General features: G+C 39.7%; 1 protein-coding gene across 1 annotated transcript in view; it reads right to left on the bottom strand.

Moving 5' to 3' along the window:
* LOC124605228 overlaps positions 1-16,139 on the bottom strand; it is a 304,515-nt gene that overhangs the window by 230,025 nt on the left and 58,351 nt on the right. Inside the window, exon 3 of the mRNA XM_047136779.1 lies at positions 2,144-2,403. Within this exon, the coding sequence (XP_046992735.1) occupies positions 2,144-2,403 (260 nt within the window). The remainder of the gene's footprint in view (positions 1-2,143; positions 2,404-16,139) is intronic.

The following is a 16,139-nucleotide window of genomic DNA, read 5'->3' as shown; positions in this document are numbered from 1 at the left end:
TGCAGCTATCGCCTCTCTGAGCACCTAATCGTCGAAAATCATCGCCAAGTCTTGCTGGAGAGTCTCTGCCACTGCAAGCTGGAGCGCCACCTTCCGAGTAATCACTGATGGGGTGCAGAGACTGCCATCATTCTCCTGGCCCGCTGGAGGCTTGACTCGGTGCCCCACTGCAGCCTCCTAACTAAGGTACGAGCACATGGGATTGGTTCCGAAGTATGTGAGTGGCTCGAAGACTTCTTAAGTAATAGAACCCAATACGTTGTCCTCGATGGTGAGTGTTCATCGGAGGTGAGGGTATCATCTGGAGTGCCCCAGGGAAGTGTGGTAGGTCCGCTGTTGTTTTCTATCTACATAAATGATCTTTCGGATAGGTTGGATAGCAATGTGCGGCTGTTTGCTGATGATGCTATGATGTACGGGAAGGTGTCGTCGTTGAGTGACTGTAGGAGGATACAAGATGACTTGGACAGGATTTGTGATTGGTGTGAAGAATGGCAGCTAACTCTAAATATAGATAAATGTAAATTAATGCAGATGAATAGGACAAAGAACCATGTAATGTTTGAATACTCGATTAGTGGTGTAACGCTTGACACAGTCATGTTGATTAAATATTGGGGCGTAACATTGCAGAGCGATATGAAGTGGAACAAGCAAGTAATGGCAGTTGTGAGGAAGACGGATAGTCGTCTTCGGTTCATTGGTAGAATTTTGAGAAGATGTGGTTCATCTGTAAAGGAGACCGCTTATAAAACACTAATACGAACTATTCTTGAGTACTGCTGGAGCGTTTGGGATCCCTATCAGGTCGGATTGAGGGAGGACATGGAAGCAATTCAGAGGCGGGCTGCTAGATTTGTTACTGGTAGGTTTGATCATCACGCGAGTATTACGGAAATGCTTCAGGAACTCGGGTGGGAGTCTCTAGAAGAAAGGAGGCGTTCTTTTCGTGAATCGCTACTGAGGAAATTTAGAGAACCAGCATTTGAGGCTGACTGCAGTACAATTTTACTGCCGCCAACTTACATTTCGCGCAAAGACCACAAAGATAAGATAAGAGAGATTAGGGCTCGTACCACAACTAGCATCTTCTCTCCCTGTTCCACTCCCAAACAGAACGAGGGAAAAATGACTGCATATAGGCAGTCATTTTTCCCTCGTTCTGTTTGGGAGTGGAACAGGGAGAGAAGATGATAGTTGTGGTACGAGGTACCCTCCGCCACGCACCGTATGGTGGATTGCGGAGTATGTATGTAGATGTAGATGTAGAAGGGCCAAGAAGATGTATGCCATCCGCCATCGTGAGGGGAACCCAAAGTTGCTGCTCACCCCATAGCTGCAGCCGACTCTGATGCTGCCAGCCTCTGTTTCCCAACTGGAGGCCATGGGTCGGACTCTGCGTGACAATGAGTACTTGAGGCTGGACTGGAGGCCAGTTCTCGGGGCGCATATCCCCAGTGAGACAACTTGGGAGATTAGCCTGCAGAGGCTGACGTCTGTCACTGTGCACTGAGAACCACGGCAGATGCGATGCCTGGTGGCCATCGATTGCCTGTGACGTAATGGCTGCTACGTTAGCATTCCATGACGCAGCAGAGCTGCCGGGTGATATACGCCTGCTATTGCTGACTGGGTGTACACTGCTGGCCGACTGAGTGGCAAGACTGAGGAAGACAATCGTGTATTTCTGATTAATAAATGTTTCGTTATGAATAAGGTTTCCTTTGCTCTCTGAAGTCCTCATCACGCCCTGCTCAGCACGATCCTGACAGTCGTAGGGATCTTGGACTGAACCCTTGGAGTACTGTTAGATCCCCTATCGCGTCCTGACTGGCTTGCAATATAAAATGTATGGGAGAATTGGAAATAATAGAGAGAACGAAGCAACATCCCTGCAGTTCTGTAGCTCTGAGGGATCTAAACATCGGTAAGAGGTTTCAGCTGTATATTGCATACCTCACTACACATAAAAAGTCTTCCTGGCGGTTTTCAGACGGATATCAAACCTAAAGGTGGTGATAATAGCATGATGACAGTTGTGCGTGTCCACAGTGCATATCTGAAGGACGATTACACAGAAGAAATACAGAAGTGCCTCAAGGAGCTGGTGTTAGCTGGCGCTGCGTTGCGGGTGCATACTCACATTGCGGCGCAGGACGCCGCAGCGCGAGAAGTCGGTGACCAGTAGGCGATAGGAGAGCTGCTCGGGGTCGGCGGGCTCGGGCCGGATCTGGCACACGGGGTCCGTCAGAGGGTCCGCCTGGCGCTCGTCCGCGAACAGCGGCGACCCGCGGAACCCTTCCGGTTTTCGCAGCCGCGCCGAGATGGAGTCGCGGACGCCGGGGGCGGCTGCCGCGCTGTCGCTGCCGCTGCTGCCTCCGAACGTGCAGTGGATGTCCGACACTGTGTGCACACACATCATGGCAGTATTTGTACCTGTACCTGCTTCCACTACCCACTTAAATGCAATAACAACTCTCCACAGGAAGTACTATGTTGGTATATGAGTTCGTAGTGTTTTTATTTTGCATGTTGGTGGTCCGGTTGCTATGAGTTTATTTGTCGATTATCATATTTTGTTTTTAGTTCACCGTTGCTATTTGAGTTTACATATTATGTTTTTGGTCATTTGAAGGTAGTGACTGGAACTGTGGACCCTAAAAAAATGGAGTGCCAAGTGGAGAAATCGGAATATTTGAGACATATTCCTCTGTTTGCCTTCAATGGAGGGGTGACAGCCAGATACATTAGCGCCGTGTGTGGGGATAATGCCATTTATGCAGAGTGCAGCAAGTAAACGGTTTTCTCGTTTTAAGGAGGATGATTTCACATTACTGACTCTTCACGTACAGGAAGACCTTTGGGATTTGATGAAGATCGATTAAACACATTAATCCACAACGATTCACGTCAGTATACTCGAGAACTGGGAAATGTGACTAACCACCATCGTGTAACATTTTCGTGCAATGGGGGAGGTTCAAAGATTGCGTGTATGGGTATTGCATGCTCTCAGCCAGTCAAAAAATCAGCAGGTGGCCATATGTGCATCTTTGTTGGCTCGTGAACAACACTGACCGTTCCTATCCTTATAGTTACTGGTGACGAGAAATGCTGTCTTTATGCTAACATAAGGAAAAAAAATGGTATGGTTGAGCCCAAACAAAGCAGCAACTCTCCGTACAAAGACCTGTGTGCCTCTACAAAAGATTATCTTATGCATCTGGTGGAACAATGACGGTGTGGTGTACTACGAATTGCTCTCAGAGGTGGAACCATCACCGCTGAAATTTATTATTAACAACTGAGACGTCTTGCAATCCAAGAACAACGACCAGGAAGACAGCGTGAAGTGCTGGTACTCAACGACAATGCCTGCCCGCATTCTGCTAGTCTGACCAAATATCTACACAAGAGCTGGGATGGGATGTCATTCCGCACCCACCTTATTCATCTGATCTTAATCCCTCAATTTTTCAACTTTTCAGCTCTGTATCGAACAACCTTCAAGAAACTTCCATTCCGAATGAAAATGCACTCCAAACATGGCCTCAAAACCACGTCATTTTCTACAGTCACAGAATTGAAAAGCTACCCCAGCATCGGCAGACTGTTGTGAACAGTGAAGCAGAGAATATTGTTGATGACTATAGTCTCTGTTATGTGTATCTGTCGTGTTTATTAAACTTACGGAAAAACGCTTCTAACTTCTGCATCAGCCTAATAATAACCCAAGAAAATTAACATATGAGACGTCTAGGATCAAAACGGAGCAAGTCACTAAATTCACGGGAATTGGTTAAAGTTATCAATTTAAAGTAGAAGTATACCACCATCAGATGAAACAAGAATATGTTTCAAAATCGGCCATATCTTCGTGCTACGAAGCACTGAATTCTTGAACATGCAATAGAACAGGCCAAGTCTTGCAGGTAGTGAAATCATAGCTGGCCATGTCAAGGAACGAACAACAATCTTTATGCCACAGCATTTTTTTCTGAAATCTAGTGTTGTTAGACTGTATCAGCAAACAAAATAAATCCTTATATTGCACATTCTTTGCAGTTGTAATATTTCATTTGTATGTCAGCAACATTAACCGCTAGCACTGATTTCCATTTTTGCGAGCTTATTTCTTTCACAGAAATAAAAGATACTGAAAAAGAAGTCAGAGGGCGTAACGTCCTTACAGACTCTAGCTGTCTCTAAAACAAAAGACAAGATAAGCCTCCTGCAGAAAATTTTGGTCCAACATGGGAAGATCTTCAGTTATGGCAGTAATATTAGTCAATGAAGCAGCTTGCAATGGTAATGAGAGTTTCAACACAGTCTCCAAAGTCTGCATCAGTGGTTAACGGGAAATGCGTGATATTGTAATCTAAATGAGAGAAAATTGAAGACTTAACAATATTACTCATTATAAGTGAACAGTGTCTACATAATAATTATTATGTTAACATACCTGATTATTTGCAGATTATTATCTTTTTATTATGTTCAAGATTTAAGTGAACTACAAACGTTAGTGAGAGAAATCCTATTTTGCACTCTCCTAATTTTTCTGGTGTTCTTCTTGATATGCTATTATCCAGTTATGTTGAAATGCCTGCTTCAGTGCTATAAGGAAAAATACCTACAATATCAATTAATTTTCGTTTATTTGAGTTTTTACAAGATTTTTGATGTTAGAAATAGTATAGATTTATGAGAAAAGAGTAAAATTAAATAAAACCGTAACAAAAATCAACAGAAAAAGGGTTCATTATGAATTACATTTCACAGAATAAGCTGACTTTGTCATTGAACCATTAAGGATGAGATTATGAAAGGAAAGTGTTTGTGACCATCATTGTGTTGTCTCAGAAGGTTTCTTGTCTATATTGAAAAATACTACTTCAGTGACTTGGCTGGTTTTGATAAAAAAACCAAATGGAATAAAAAAATAGTAAATAACAGATAGCCCTCTGCAATGACTCAAAAAGCTGTCAGATTACCCAAATACATAAAAAGCCCCCTCTTTCTCTGCCTCTCTGTCTCTCTCTCTCTCTCTCTCTCTCCCCACACACACAGACAGACACACACACACACACACACACACACACACACACACATACACACACCTTCCATGGCCTGGTGTCGATAGAAAGTTTGAAGTACCTCACAGAACACATAAAGCAATGGCGGAGCAACCCAATATTTTATAACCAATGACACAGTGTGCACCAACAAGCACACTTTCATAGAGCTATAGCAAAGTGAAAACAACAAAAGGAAGCACAAACAAATTACACGCCACAACGCTCATCAATTTACAAAGTACATCGTAAACAACATGTCATCAAAACAAAAAGTGGAAACATTTTTCAAAGCATTACAATAATCTTGCAAACAAATATAGTAATATAGGTAACAAAGCATTCCTTCATAATTGACATGTCTCAGGAAACAGCCATCTCCATTGGTACACTGAATGAAAAACATATGGATCACTATTGCAGACCATCTCCACACCTACTGCTGCAAAATGAGTTTGTCAGCAGTATAAGATTCTAACGAAAACATAATTAAAACAGTGATTCGGATGTTTCTCATTCATCATAACAAAACAGTGGTCACAGCACAATGTAAAAATATAAATAACTGCACTAATGTAGCATTAACAGAGTATTAAAAATTTAACACCCATAGTCTCATTTTACTGCTAAATTTCTTTCAATATAAGTCAATGTACTTAGGAGTTAGCTGTTGATAGCAAACTGTATAGAAATAGCGCTGCACTGTTGAAAATCAGCAGGTACAAAAACATCAGTATGTGCTATTAAGGTATGTATTTTGTTAAAATGTCATGAATATATTGACCATAATCCCAAAACTGTATATTTTTACATGTCATTCGATAGAAAATAAAATGAACCCATACACAACAGAGAATATTCACCAAAATGTGTATGGGCAAAGAAGAACAAAATTGTACTTGTTCAACAGAGAATCTTTTTTCAAACATATAAATAAATTAATTACATTTCAGAGAATTCATTTCTTTAAGACTTTTTATCCTTTATGGTTAAAATTGTACTTGCTCAACAGAGAACATATGAATAAATTAATTACATTTCAGAGAATTCATTTATTTAAGACTTTTTATCCTTTATAGTTATGCTCAGGAGATAGATAACTTATATAAGTGATAACCATTATTATACAAATATGTTATTAATAATAAATATAACAGTATGCTATAAATTAGCCTTTATTTTTATTAGATGTCATTTTATTATTCATCTTTCAAGTTTTATATGATTTTTTGTGGATGTTTAATTTCGAAAATGAAATTAATTTCTTTAATCTCTGTATAATCATGCAATTAGTATATTTATCTCTCTACAATAAATGAATTAGTTAACATTAATATAAAAATACACACAAAATTCATTTATGTTTGTTTATTATGAATGTGACATTCTGGTAATATGTTCTAATGAATATACTGTATAGTGTGCCATTCTCCATGGTCAACTTCGAAAAATTTTATTATTTTCATGAAATCAGCTTGAGTATTAATCGCTTAATTACGGCTGAGTAGATTGGCCTGGTATGAAAATATTGTATTAACAATATGATTGAACATTTCAGTTAAAAAGGTTAACATTTTCTGTACAATGAAAAAACCATATATCATTTGTTGCTCTAATTTTGAAACTGTCACTGATACCTTTTCTGTATACTAGTGAAAAATCGATACAGGTTGCAGTAGTTATGCATAAATGAAGAAACATGCACGGGACATAGTGGTGTGGTAAGGTGCAGCAGACCAGTATTCAGACTGACAACCACAAAACAGTAGTGAAAGTAATTTGCTGTTGAATATCAAGAGCAAATAAATATTTCACTATTAAATTAAGATTTTATGCATCACAGTTTAACTGAGTTATTATAATAAGATTAAGCAAATTTAGGGATTACATTGCATTTATTTTAGAGTAGCTATATAGATACAGCAGATGGTGACCCTGACGTTAGTTTAAGAAAAATATTATAAGTAGGATATTAATAAATGTGTCTGTTTCATGTTTAAAATTCTTACAGAAGACATGAGTTAGATGTACTTCCTTGCCAATAAAAAGCAATTATAATGGTAAAAAATATCATATAGATTAACAGTTCTTAATTTTTGCTAAGAAACAGATATTACTAATTACCATATTACTACTGTAATTTTAGATTTTATTTATGTGCATTATTTTTATAAACAGTGTTTATAATTTGTTTTCCGCTAGTCTGACATTTTTCTTTTAATTTTTATTTTTTAATAAAGGTGAGCCTTGAATAAAAAATTTTAGGTTGTTTTCTAATTTGTTAGGATTTAAAACAGTTCAGTTTTTTAGTGTATCTTAACTTTTAACAGACGCTATTCAGATCATAAGGAATTAACTAATCTGTCTAATGACTTATGTTATCTTTTTCACCTTTTGTAGCTGAATCATTTTTGTGATTTTTTGTATCCTGATTAATTTCATTTATTCCACTTTTGTATGCTTTTCCTAATGCCATATTCGTTTTTATTTTGTAGGAGATAAATTACTTACACTGTAATAAAGGGCAGTTGTACATCAAATTCAAGTTATTAATTATTAAAGTCCTTATATCCTGTAAAAGTGATGCAGATATAAGGTGGCAGAGATTTCAGAATTACTTCGTCTTCTTTACACATAGTCGATGAAAAACAACTGCGCTCTATACTGTCCAATAAAATGCAAAGCACACTTGCTAACAAGCCACAACATTTGAATAATTAACGATCTGTTGACTGTGTTTCAGTGAGGGTTGTAAATAAGTAGTCACTGTCTATTTCCGAAGAATTTTTTCTCTTAACTGTATGGATATTTGTCTCTTTTCTACTTGCAGTTTACCATTCCAAAATGTCTTCATTGAAACCAGCCTAAAAGTTCTAAAATTTTGTGGATCTAGGAATGTGATATTATATAGGATGTGTCTTCTTCTCTTTTATTTTCGAGACATACGCAGAGCATTAGACATGTACTGTACACTATGACATTTATAGAAGTTTTCTCAGGTTTACTGACTAGTAGGAGAGTATTGATGTATATGAATAGCTCTTGGTGACCCGCCTAAAATCACTGGAAATGGCACTAATTACACGACGACCGCAAGTTAAGAGGTGTTTTAGACCATCGAAAAAACATTGCGTCATGCCACCATCGTGCGGATTAAATTGTGGCAGGACAACACTGAAACACCTGGCATACCGCTGCAAAAACGTTTAAGTTGCCTACAACGTTCCGTGTTAGCAGAGGTTTTGGATATAGTGGTTCTCATCATATGTAACGCGCGTTTGACACACGGCTCTCGAGTCAGAAAGAAGCAAAATGATCCAATGAAGATATTTAGACTTTGCAGCCTCACCTTTGAAGGACCACTCGTGGTGCTAGACAATGACAATGAATTTCGACGTGTGACATCCACCTGGGACGCTTTACAACCGTGCCAATATTGTGATGCCGATACGGAAGCGTTAGTGCTCTCATATAGGTGACATCGTGTTAGGCAACCGGGAACGCAACTTCTGTTTCTTAGACGTATGGGGTTACTGCTGTCTGCATTTGTACTTGCGTCATTTTCGTGATGTACGAGTATTATGACCCTGGTCCCTTCTGCTCAGTAATAATGTCTGACATTGCAGCGAAGACTTGGTAAAGAACTACACGTAACATGGAGCATCACGCATCTGCAGCGACGGCTGCTCGTTCCCCGGATTTACATCAGATTGTCTACGCAGGAGATGTCCTAGGCTAAACTACTGCGTCTGTAACGCCGCCACTATGAAGCATCTGCAAGGTCGTGCTGGACAAACTGATCCACAGAATGGGGAGCAACTGGGCGTTCCGTCATTTTGTGGAGGGCATTATACTCTGTACTTAAGCACTATACAGGGTGAGTCAGGAGGACAGGTAAACGCTTTGAGAAATGGTAGTATTGGTGATACCAAACAAGAAACTTCAGGTTAACATATGCCATTTTCTTCACCGTAGTCGACTTACAGCTGTTTGAAAATTACGGGCGTCAGTCGCACTTCCTTGTTCACCAGCATTCACAAGCGAGTACAACTAAAGCGACACATTTTCAGAGCCGTTTCTCAGCGAACGTATGGTGCAGTATTATTGATGACCAGTTCATCGGTCCATTTGTTTTTGATCTTAATGGAGTATGCTATCTTTATTTCCTTCAAAATGTGTTACCAAGATACTGGGAGGTACTTGGAGAATATTCCTCTGGCAACACGAGGCCGCATGTATTTTCAGCACGACGGAGCTCCGTACATTCTGTACGGCCGATATCACAGTGCCACTGAAACGTATCCTGGGCGTTGGATTGGTCGCAGTGGAATCATTTCTTGACCTCTGAGGTCACCCGACCTTACTCCTCTAGATTACTCAAAAATGTTCAAATGTGTATGAAATCTTATGGGACTTAACTGCTAAGGTCATCAGTCCCTAAGCTTACACACTACTTAACCAAAATTATCCTAAGGACATACACACACACCCATGCCCAAGGGAGGACTCGAACCTCCGCCGGGACCAGCCGCACAGTCTATGACTGCAGCGCCTAAGACCGCTCGGCTAATCCCGCGCGGCCTAGATTACTTTTCGTGGGGATGCTTTAAGAGCGAAGTATAGAAGCGGAGAGTGGACGCAAAGAAGGAACGTTTCCCTCGAATTCGACATGCGTGGGATCAGGTAACGGGCCGTATGGATAAGCTCAGATCAGCAGCACAGCAGCTGTCTACAAGAGCTGCAAAACGCACTGCACTAGACGGTGAACTTTTTGAACATATTTTGTGTGGAAATGTACACAATTAAACAAAGGATGGGATCATAGTTTTCCATTTATTATCACCTGCATTTGTCCTATTCCCCAATTTTTTCATTAGTTTCCTCGGAAACTTAAGTGCAATACACGTTCATATGACGTCTTTTATTTGGAATCACTGACACTATCACCCCTCAAAGCATGTACCTGTCCTCCTGACACACCCTATATACAAACGACAGATGAACATGGTAGTATTAAGTTTTGCGAAGGGCCCATCCAGTTTTATAATACACATTCTGCTAGTACAACTCTGTCGCTGTCACAATGTCTCAGGACACCTTTTAGCTAAAGCACACTCTATCGCCTTGCCCGACGTTGTTTAGTGAACCTGAATGGTCCCTTAATTTATGGATCTGAATGTACAACTGCTTGTCCCAAATCTGTTCCACTGTAAAGAAGAGGACGTTCCCACAGGACTACAATGCAATGCTCTATCTACTGCATAAAAAAGAACACAACTTTCAAAAGACTGGACGTTATATGTCCGAGTAAAAAATTGTATTTCTACGTATAAATTCTGTATCTCTATACATGCACAATCAGAAAAAGCGTAAAGTTATCGTGAGCTAATATGCGATGCGAACATCAAACACATACGCAGGGCCATTTTCGACAGACACTTAGGGCGTGAAGTTACAAACATCATAAACTGGAACGATCTGATGTGGTCGGCGTGGTGCTCGAGTTTTTAAATAGTCTGGCTCCGACCATTTCACATGTCTCTTGAAGTTATGATGGACGTAAGTGGTACCATCCCTGCGAGCTGATACACAAACACTATCTTTAGTAGCCACAGAGTCAAGATCGCTATTGAAGCGCGGCGAAGATACAGCAATAATATCACCTGCTGTCTTCGAAAATGTTCACTGTGCCCTCCACCAGACGCACATCAGGCGTATACACTTTTGATAAACTGGATTAGACATACATACCTAGTAAGTATGAAACTTTCTGGGTGTAGAGACATGTCATTAGTTAGTTATTTAGTTAGTTTCATGTTTCAAGGATCATTTTGAGCGATAAATCATAATGATGTGTGACGAGTCATTTTACATTCACATCGCAAATTACTTTGTGAATACGGCTACATGGTGAACACTTCCAAAGTTTTTTTTTTCCTTTTTCCCTTTTTTCTCCTTTAAATGCACAGCTGTAAGTTTGTAATTCCTACGAGGTGTTAGACAAGCTTGTTACCTTTCCCCACTGTTGTTCAAGGCATACCTTGGAGAGACTATTGCGAAAGGCTTAGATGGGAAAAGAGGAATATGTATTGGTGGAAAGAGAATAGAATGTATAAGATTAGCTGATGACATGGTATTAGTGGCAGAAAGAGAGCGGACAGTGAATAACATGCTGAAACATCTGAACGAAGCTAGTGTGGAATATGAGATGCAAATAAACACAGCAAAAACAAAGAGTATGGTCATCAGTACAAGACGCAGACTGTCCAATATTACAATAGGACAATCTACCATTAGCCAAGTAAGTGCATTTAAATATCTTGGAAGCACAATAACTGAAGACTTGAGTTGTCACCAGCTGGTGAAAACTCGAAATGCCATAGAGAAGGAGGCATTCAACAAGGGGAGACTCTTATGTGGCAAATTAGATAAAGGTCTAAGGAAAAGGCTTGGCAAATGTTTTGTCTGGAGTGTGGCATTGTATGGGGCAGAAACATGGACGCTGAGACAAGAGGATGGAAAAAGGTTAGAAGCATTTGCGATGTGGATGTGGAGGAGAATGGAGAGAATAAGCTGGATGGAAAGAGTGAGTAATGAAAGAGTATTTGAAAGGGTTGGTGAGAGGAGATGTCTGCTGAAGGTTGTAAGAGAAAGGAAAAAGAACTGGTTGGGACAGTCATTGAAAAGGGAGTGCTTGCTAGCAGATGCTTTGGAAGGATTGTTTTGTGGGAGAAGACTGAGAGGAAGAAGGAGATGCAAGATGATAGACGACATAAGGGGAAGAGGATATTATGCAGACCTGAAGAGGATGGCAGAAGACCGGACAGCCTGGAGAACTACCATGTGAAAACCTGCCTTTCGGCAGAATACTAATGATGATGATGATGATGATGATGATGACCCATCACCTTTTACATATTACAATAATGGAAATTCTTGATGCAATATTATAACCATCTTCTCTATCCAGTTTGTTCGTTTTTTTTTAATACTCCAGTGGACTTCCTGGTTACATGCTACATCATCTCTGGCAGCTTGTCAGGTATGGCCAGCCTCGGTGAATCTTATCTTCTTCCCGCTGTCTTTTTGCTTTTCGGCCACCGCCAACTTCTTGTGCTACCGAAGTCGAGTGTGGCAGTCCAACTCGCAGGCGCTCGGAACGCCCTCAGTGATCTACGCTCCGTTCGCCGATGACTGCCAGTCTTAGCTTGTTCTGAAGGGGGCAACAGACAACAGAAGATATCCTCCAACATCAGGAAACCAATCAAATTACCAACTTCTTCCAGCATAGGAAACTAAACGTGTCAACAGTTTTTAAAATTGTGAAGTTATGTCATTTCCAGTAGAGTGATCATGACGAATTGTAAGTCGAGCACCATTAACACAGTTCACCAGTAGAGGCACACGAAGGCCACTGCAACTCTGACTGAAACGCCGCCTTCATCCGCTCAATGTTAGTTGTTTTACACTACGGGGCGATTCTACACTCGAAAACCTGAATCTGGTTGCGGAGGTCCACGCATTTACAACATAACCGGTGGCGTACCGCATCAACTTTAGCCCTGATGACGGTAGTTACGCAACTTGATAGGGAGTATGCGAAACACGGCAAATTTTAAGAAGGACATTCTGATCCATGGCCGCTCAAGTGGCGCCTACAAATTACAGAGTTTAGGAGGAGATGGATCCAGCGCACGCATGTCTCTCTCACCAGCGTCCGCACTGTGCTCAAATGTGTTGAGGTCGTACGATCTATGAAGCTAACTGGCACCTTCACCACCGTAGTGTTCTTCAACTTCTTTTGGATGTTCTATATGTCATGGCTTGACATCGGTTGATATTGTCCCGTATTGAGTTGATGAGTGGTTTACTGTACTGTGGCCAGTCTATCTGCTGTTAACAATCTGCGCTAGGCATTGGTGACCCTTGTTTTCCAACACGTTGTCGCCCACTGCTGTTTACTACGGTGGCAGCGGTTTTCCAGTAGTGTTACTCAGAGCAAAGTTTTGACATTGTGACTCGTTCAAAGTCCAGTGGTCACACAGGGTCAGAAGTGGAGCGTTCCGAACATCACGATCAGGCTACCTTCAAACACATTGGTATCGTAGGCAACACCAATTTTGCGTTCGACTGACAACGTTACAGTTGGCGTATATATGTACGTATGTATGTGTGTGTATGTGTGGGTGTGTGTGTGTGAGAGAGAGAGAGAGAGAGAGAGAGAGAGAGAGAGAGAGAGAGTGAGTAGGAAAGAGATTAGTTTTAACGATCCTCTCCATTGCCAAGCGTTTTGTATCTAATTGACTTGCAGAGAAGATGGTGGTCGTATTAATGACATACAGGTCTAGTGACGTAGAGGTTTTGAGCACATTCACGAATTTAAGTTTATCAGTGGTACATTCAGAGCAATTTGTATGTGCTTGTAGTGAACAGAAACCTTGTCGAAAGAACTAATTACTTGTTCTATTCAACATGATAAAGTCCTTCTGTAAAACAGTCAGTTTTCGGTAAAAACGAAAGCCTTACAGGATCAGTTTGACCGCCCGTTTGTTTGTCTGTCCGACTGTTCAAAACCCTTTTCCTCAGGCACTAGTAGACGTATAAGGTTGAAATTTATGTCATGTGTTAAGGTCCACGGTCCCTTGGCGGTATAAAACATTTAAGCTTGTAAGTCAATGAAATCAAACGTTATGGCCATTTATGTCACATATTTTTACAATCTCAAACTCGATCATCAAAACTTAAAGGGTACTTCTCGTTGACCTACAATCATGAAATTTGCCAAGAAGCGAGGTTCCACACTACAAACAAAGGAAAAAGTCCGAAAATTGTTTATTTGTAATTATATCTCATGAAAAAAATTGTTTTGTCATTTGTTGTTCTACTGTATCTCTTCCACCATCTGTTAAAATCCCTTTTTCTCAGGAAAAGGTAGGCAAATTTCATGATTGTAGGTCAATGAAAAGTATCCTGTAAGTTATTACAGTTTCTAACACATAATTCAACAAAACCTGACGTTTTAATTTCACAGATTGGGCACATGATTAGTGAAACTGAACAGTTCAAATTTTTAGGTGTTCAGACAGATAGTAGACTCTTGTGGAAAGCCCACGTTCAGGATGTTGTTCAAAGACTGAAAGCTGCCATTTTTACTATTCAAACGGTATCTGAAGTGATTGATCGTTCGACACGAAAATTAGTCTACCTTACTTATTTTCATTCCCTTATGTCGTATAGCATTATGCTTTGGTGTAACTCTTCTCATTCTAAAAGGATATTTTTGGTTCAGAAACGGGCGGTTCGGGCAACAAGTGATGTAAATTCACGAATCTCTTGTCGATCTCTGTTCACGAGTCTGGGTATTTTGACATTGACCTCTCAATATATTTATATTCCTTATTGTCATTTCTTGTTAATAATATTAGCTTACTCCCAAGAATAAGTAGCTTTCAATCAGTTAATACTCGACAGAAATCAAACCTGCATTTGTATCGGACTTAACTCTTGTGCAGAAAGGTATGCGGTATACTGCTGCATCCATTGTCAGTAAGCTACCACTAGAATTCAAAAATCTTAGCGGTAATTCACGCGCTTTCAAATCGAAACTGAAGAGTTTCCTCATGGTTCACTCCTTCTGTTCTGTCGAGGAGTTTCGTGAAAAATTAAGCTGATTCTTGTTCTATTGTTGATTGAGTTTACTTAAACTTATGGATTGACTTTTTTCGGGTTCATAAACGTTTTGCTTTTATCTGTTATTACTTTTATGTTGTAATTTTATGTACTGACAAGATGACCTTTGGAGATTTGCTCATGAATTTGGTCCTGCGGAACTTGACGTGTAGATAAAATAAAAATATCAAGTTGAAATTTGTGGCACATGCTTAGGTCTGTAGTCTTTTGGTGGTGTAAAACTGTTAAGCTTCTAAATCATGTCAGTATAACAAATCGTCGAAATTCTCGATTCCAGGCTTTTTTTAAATTTAATTTAATTTAAATTTTTTTTTTTTTTTTTAGAAATGTTGTTCCTATTGTTGTTTGGTTGACTCAGTATGAAATAACTTTGGCCATTGACTCTGATCTCATGATTGTTGATGTTGGAATTTCAGATGTTGAATAAAATGTTGTCTATATGGCGTTCAGTGTGGACAAAATGGACATAATAGATTTTGGTCTAGATTGGTAAATGTATTAGCTGATGGGTACATGTAGTACATGAAAGTCATAAAACAAGTTTATGCATAAATTTACGTCATTTGTAACTAACTGAAGTAAGAATCTAATTTAAAAATGCTGAAACTCGGTTTTAAAATCCACTTTCTGCAAAACACTTTGTATTTATTTCTCTGTTTACCCAAACATATTTCGGACCTGTGTGTCATCTTCTGTGGACATCGATTTACTTCTCTAAAATATCGTACTAAGTTCATGGATGTTTTCTACTTTTTTGCCAATACGTACATTTTATTTACATTGTTTCGATTACTAACAGAAATTAATCAACACCCGATGACACATAGGTGTTGAAAAATATTTGGATAAACATAAAAAGGAATACATTGTGTTTTGCAGAAGACGGAGTTTAAAAAACCAAAATTTAATACCCAGACACAGGAAAAAATACGTTAACAGGAACTTCCAACCCCAGCAAGACGATTATCTGAAACTGCTGCTATTAAACACAACATATCGAAACAACAACACCACATCAACAACAAAATATATGTATCTACAAGGATCTCTGCTCCATGCCACATAAAATGTTTCAAGTACCTGAGGGAAATGGCCGCATATATGAACAGTTCCCTTTTATAAAGCTTATGTTCTGATAGATATGCGTATCATGGCTTACGTACCTAAAGAATTACTTTAACTGATTAGTGTAGGCAACATCTTGAATCCCTGACCGCTAACAGACTCAAACTTTTTGAATAATATAACCTAGTCAAAGGAATTAGTGATCATAAGGTGTCACCATCTTGATAGCACGCTGCTTCTATTTTAAGTTGCGGTACCAATCATCACATCATAAGAAATACAAATTTTCTCGTAGAAATTGGTACACAG

The sequence above is a fragment of the Schistocerca americana genome, chromosome 3 (genome assembly GCF_021461395.2).
Source record: "Schistocerca americana isolate TAMUIC-IGC-003095 chromosome 3, iqSchAmer2.1, whole genome shotgun sequence".
NCBI lineage: Eukaryota > Metazoa > Arthropoda > Insecta > Orthoptera > Acrididae > Schistocerca > Schistocerca americana.
The sequence above is the reverse complement of the archived record's forward strand: the minus strand, read 5'-3'. Positions and strand labels throughout refer to the sequence as shown.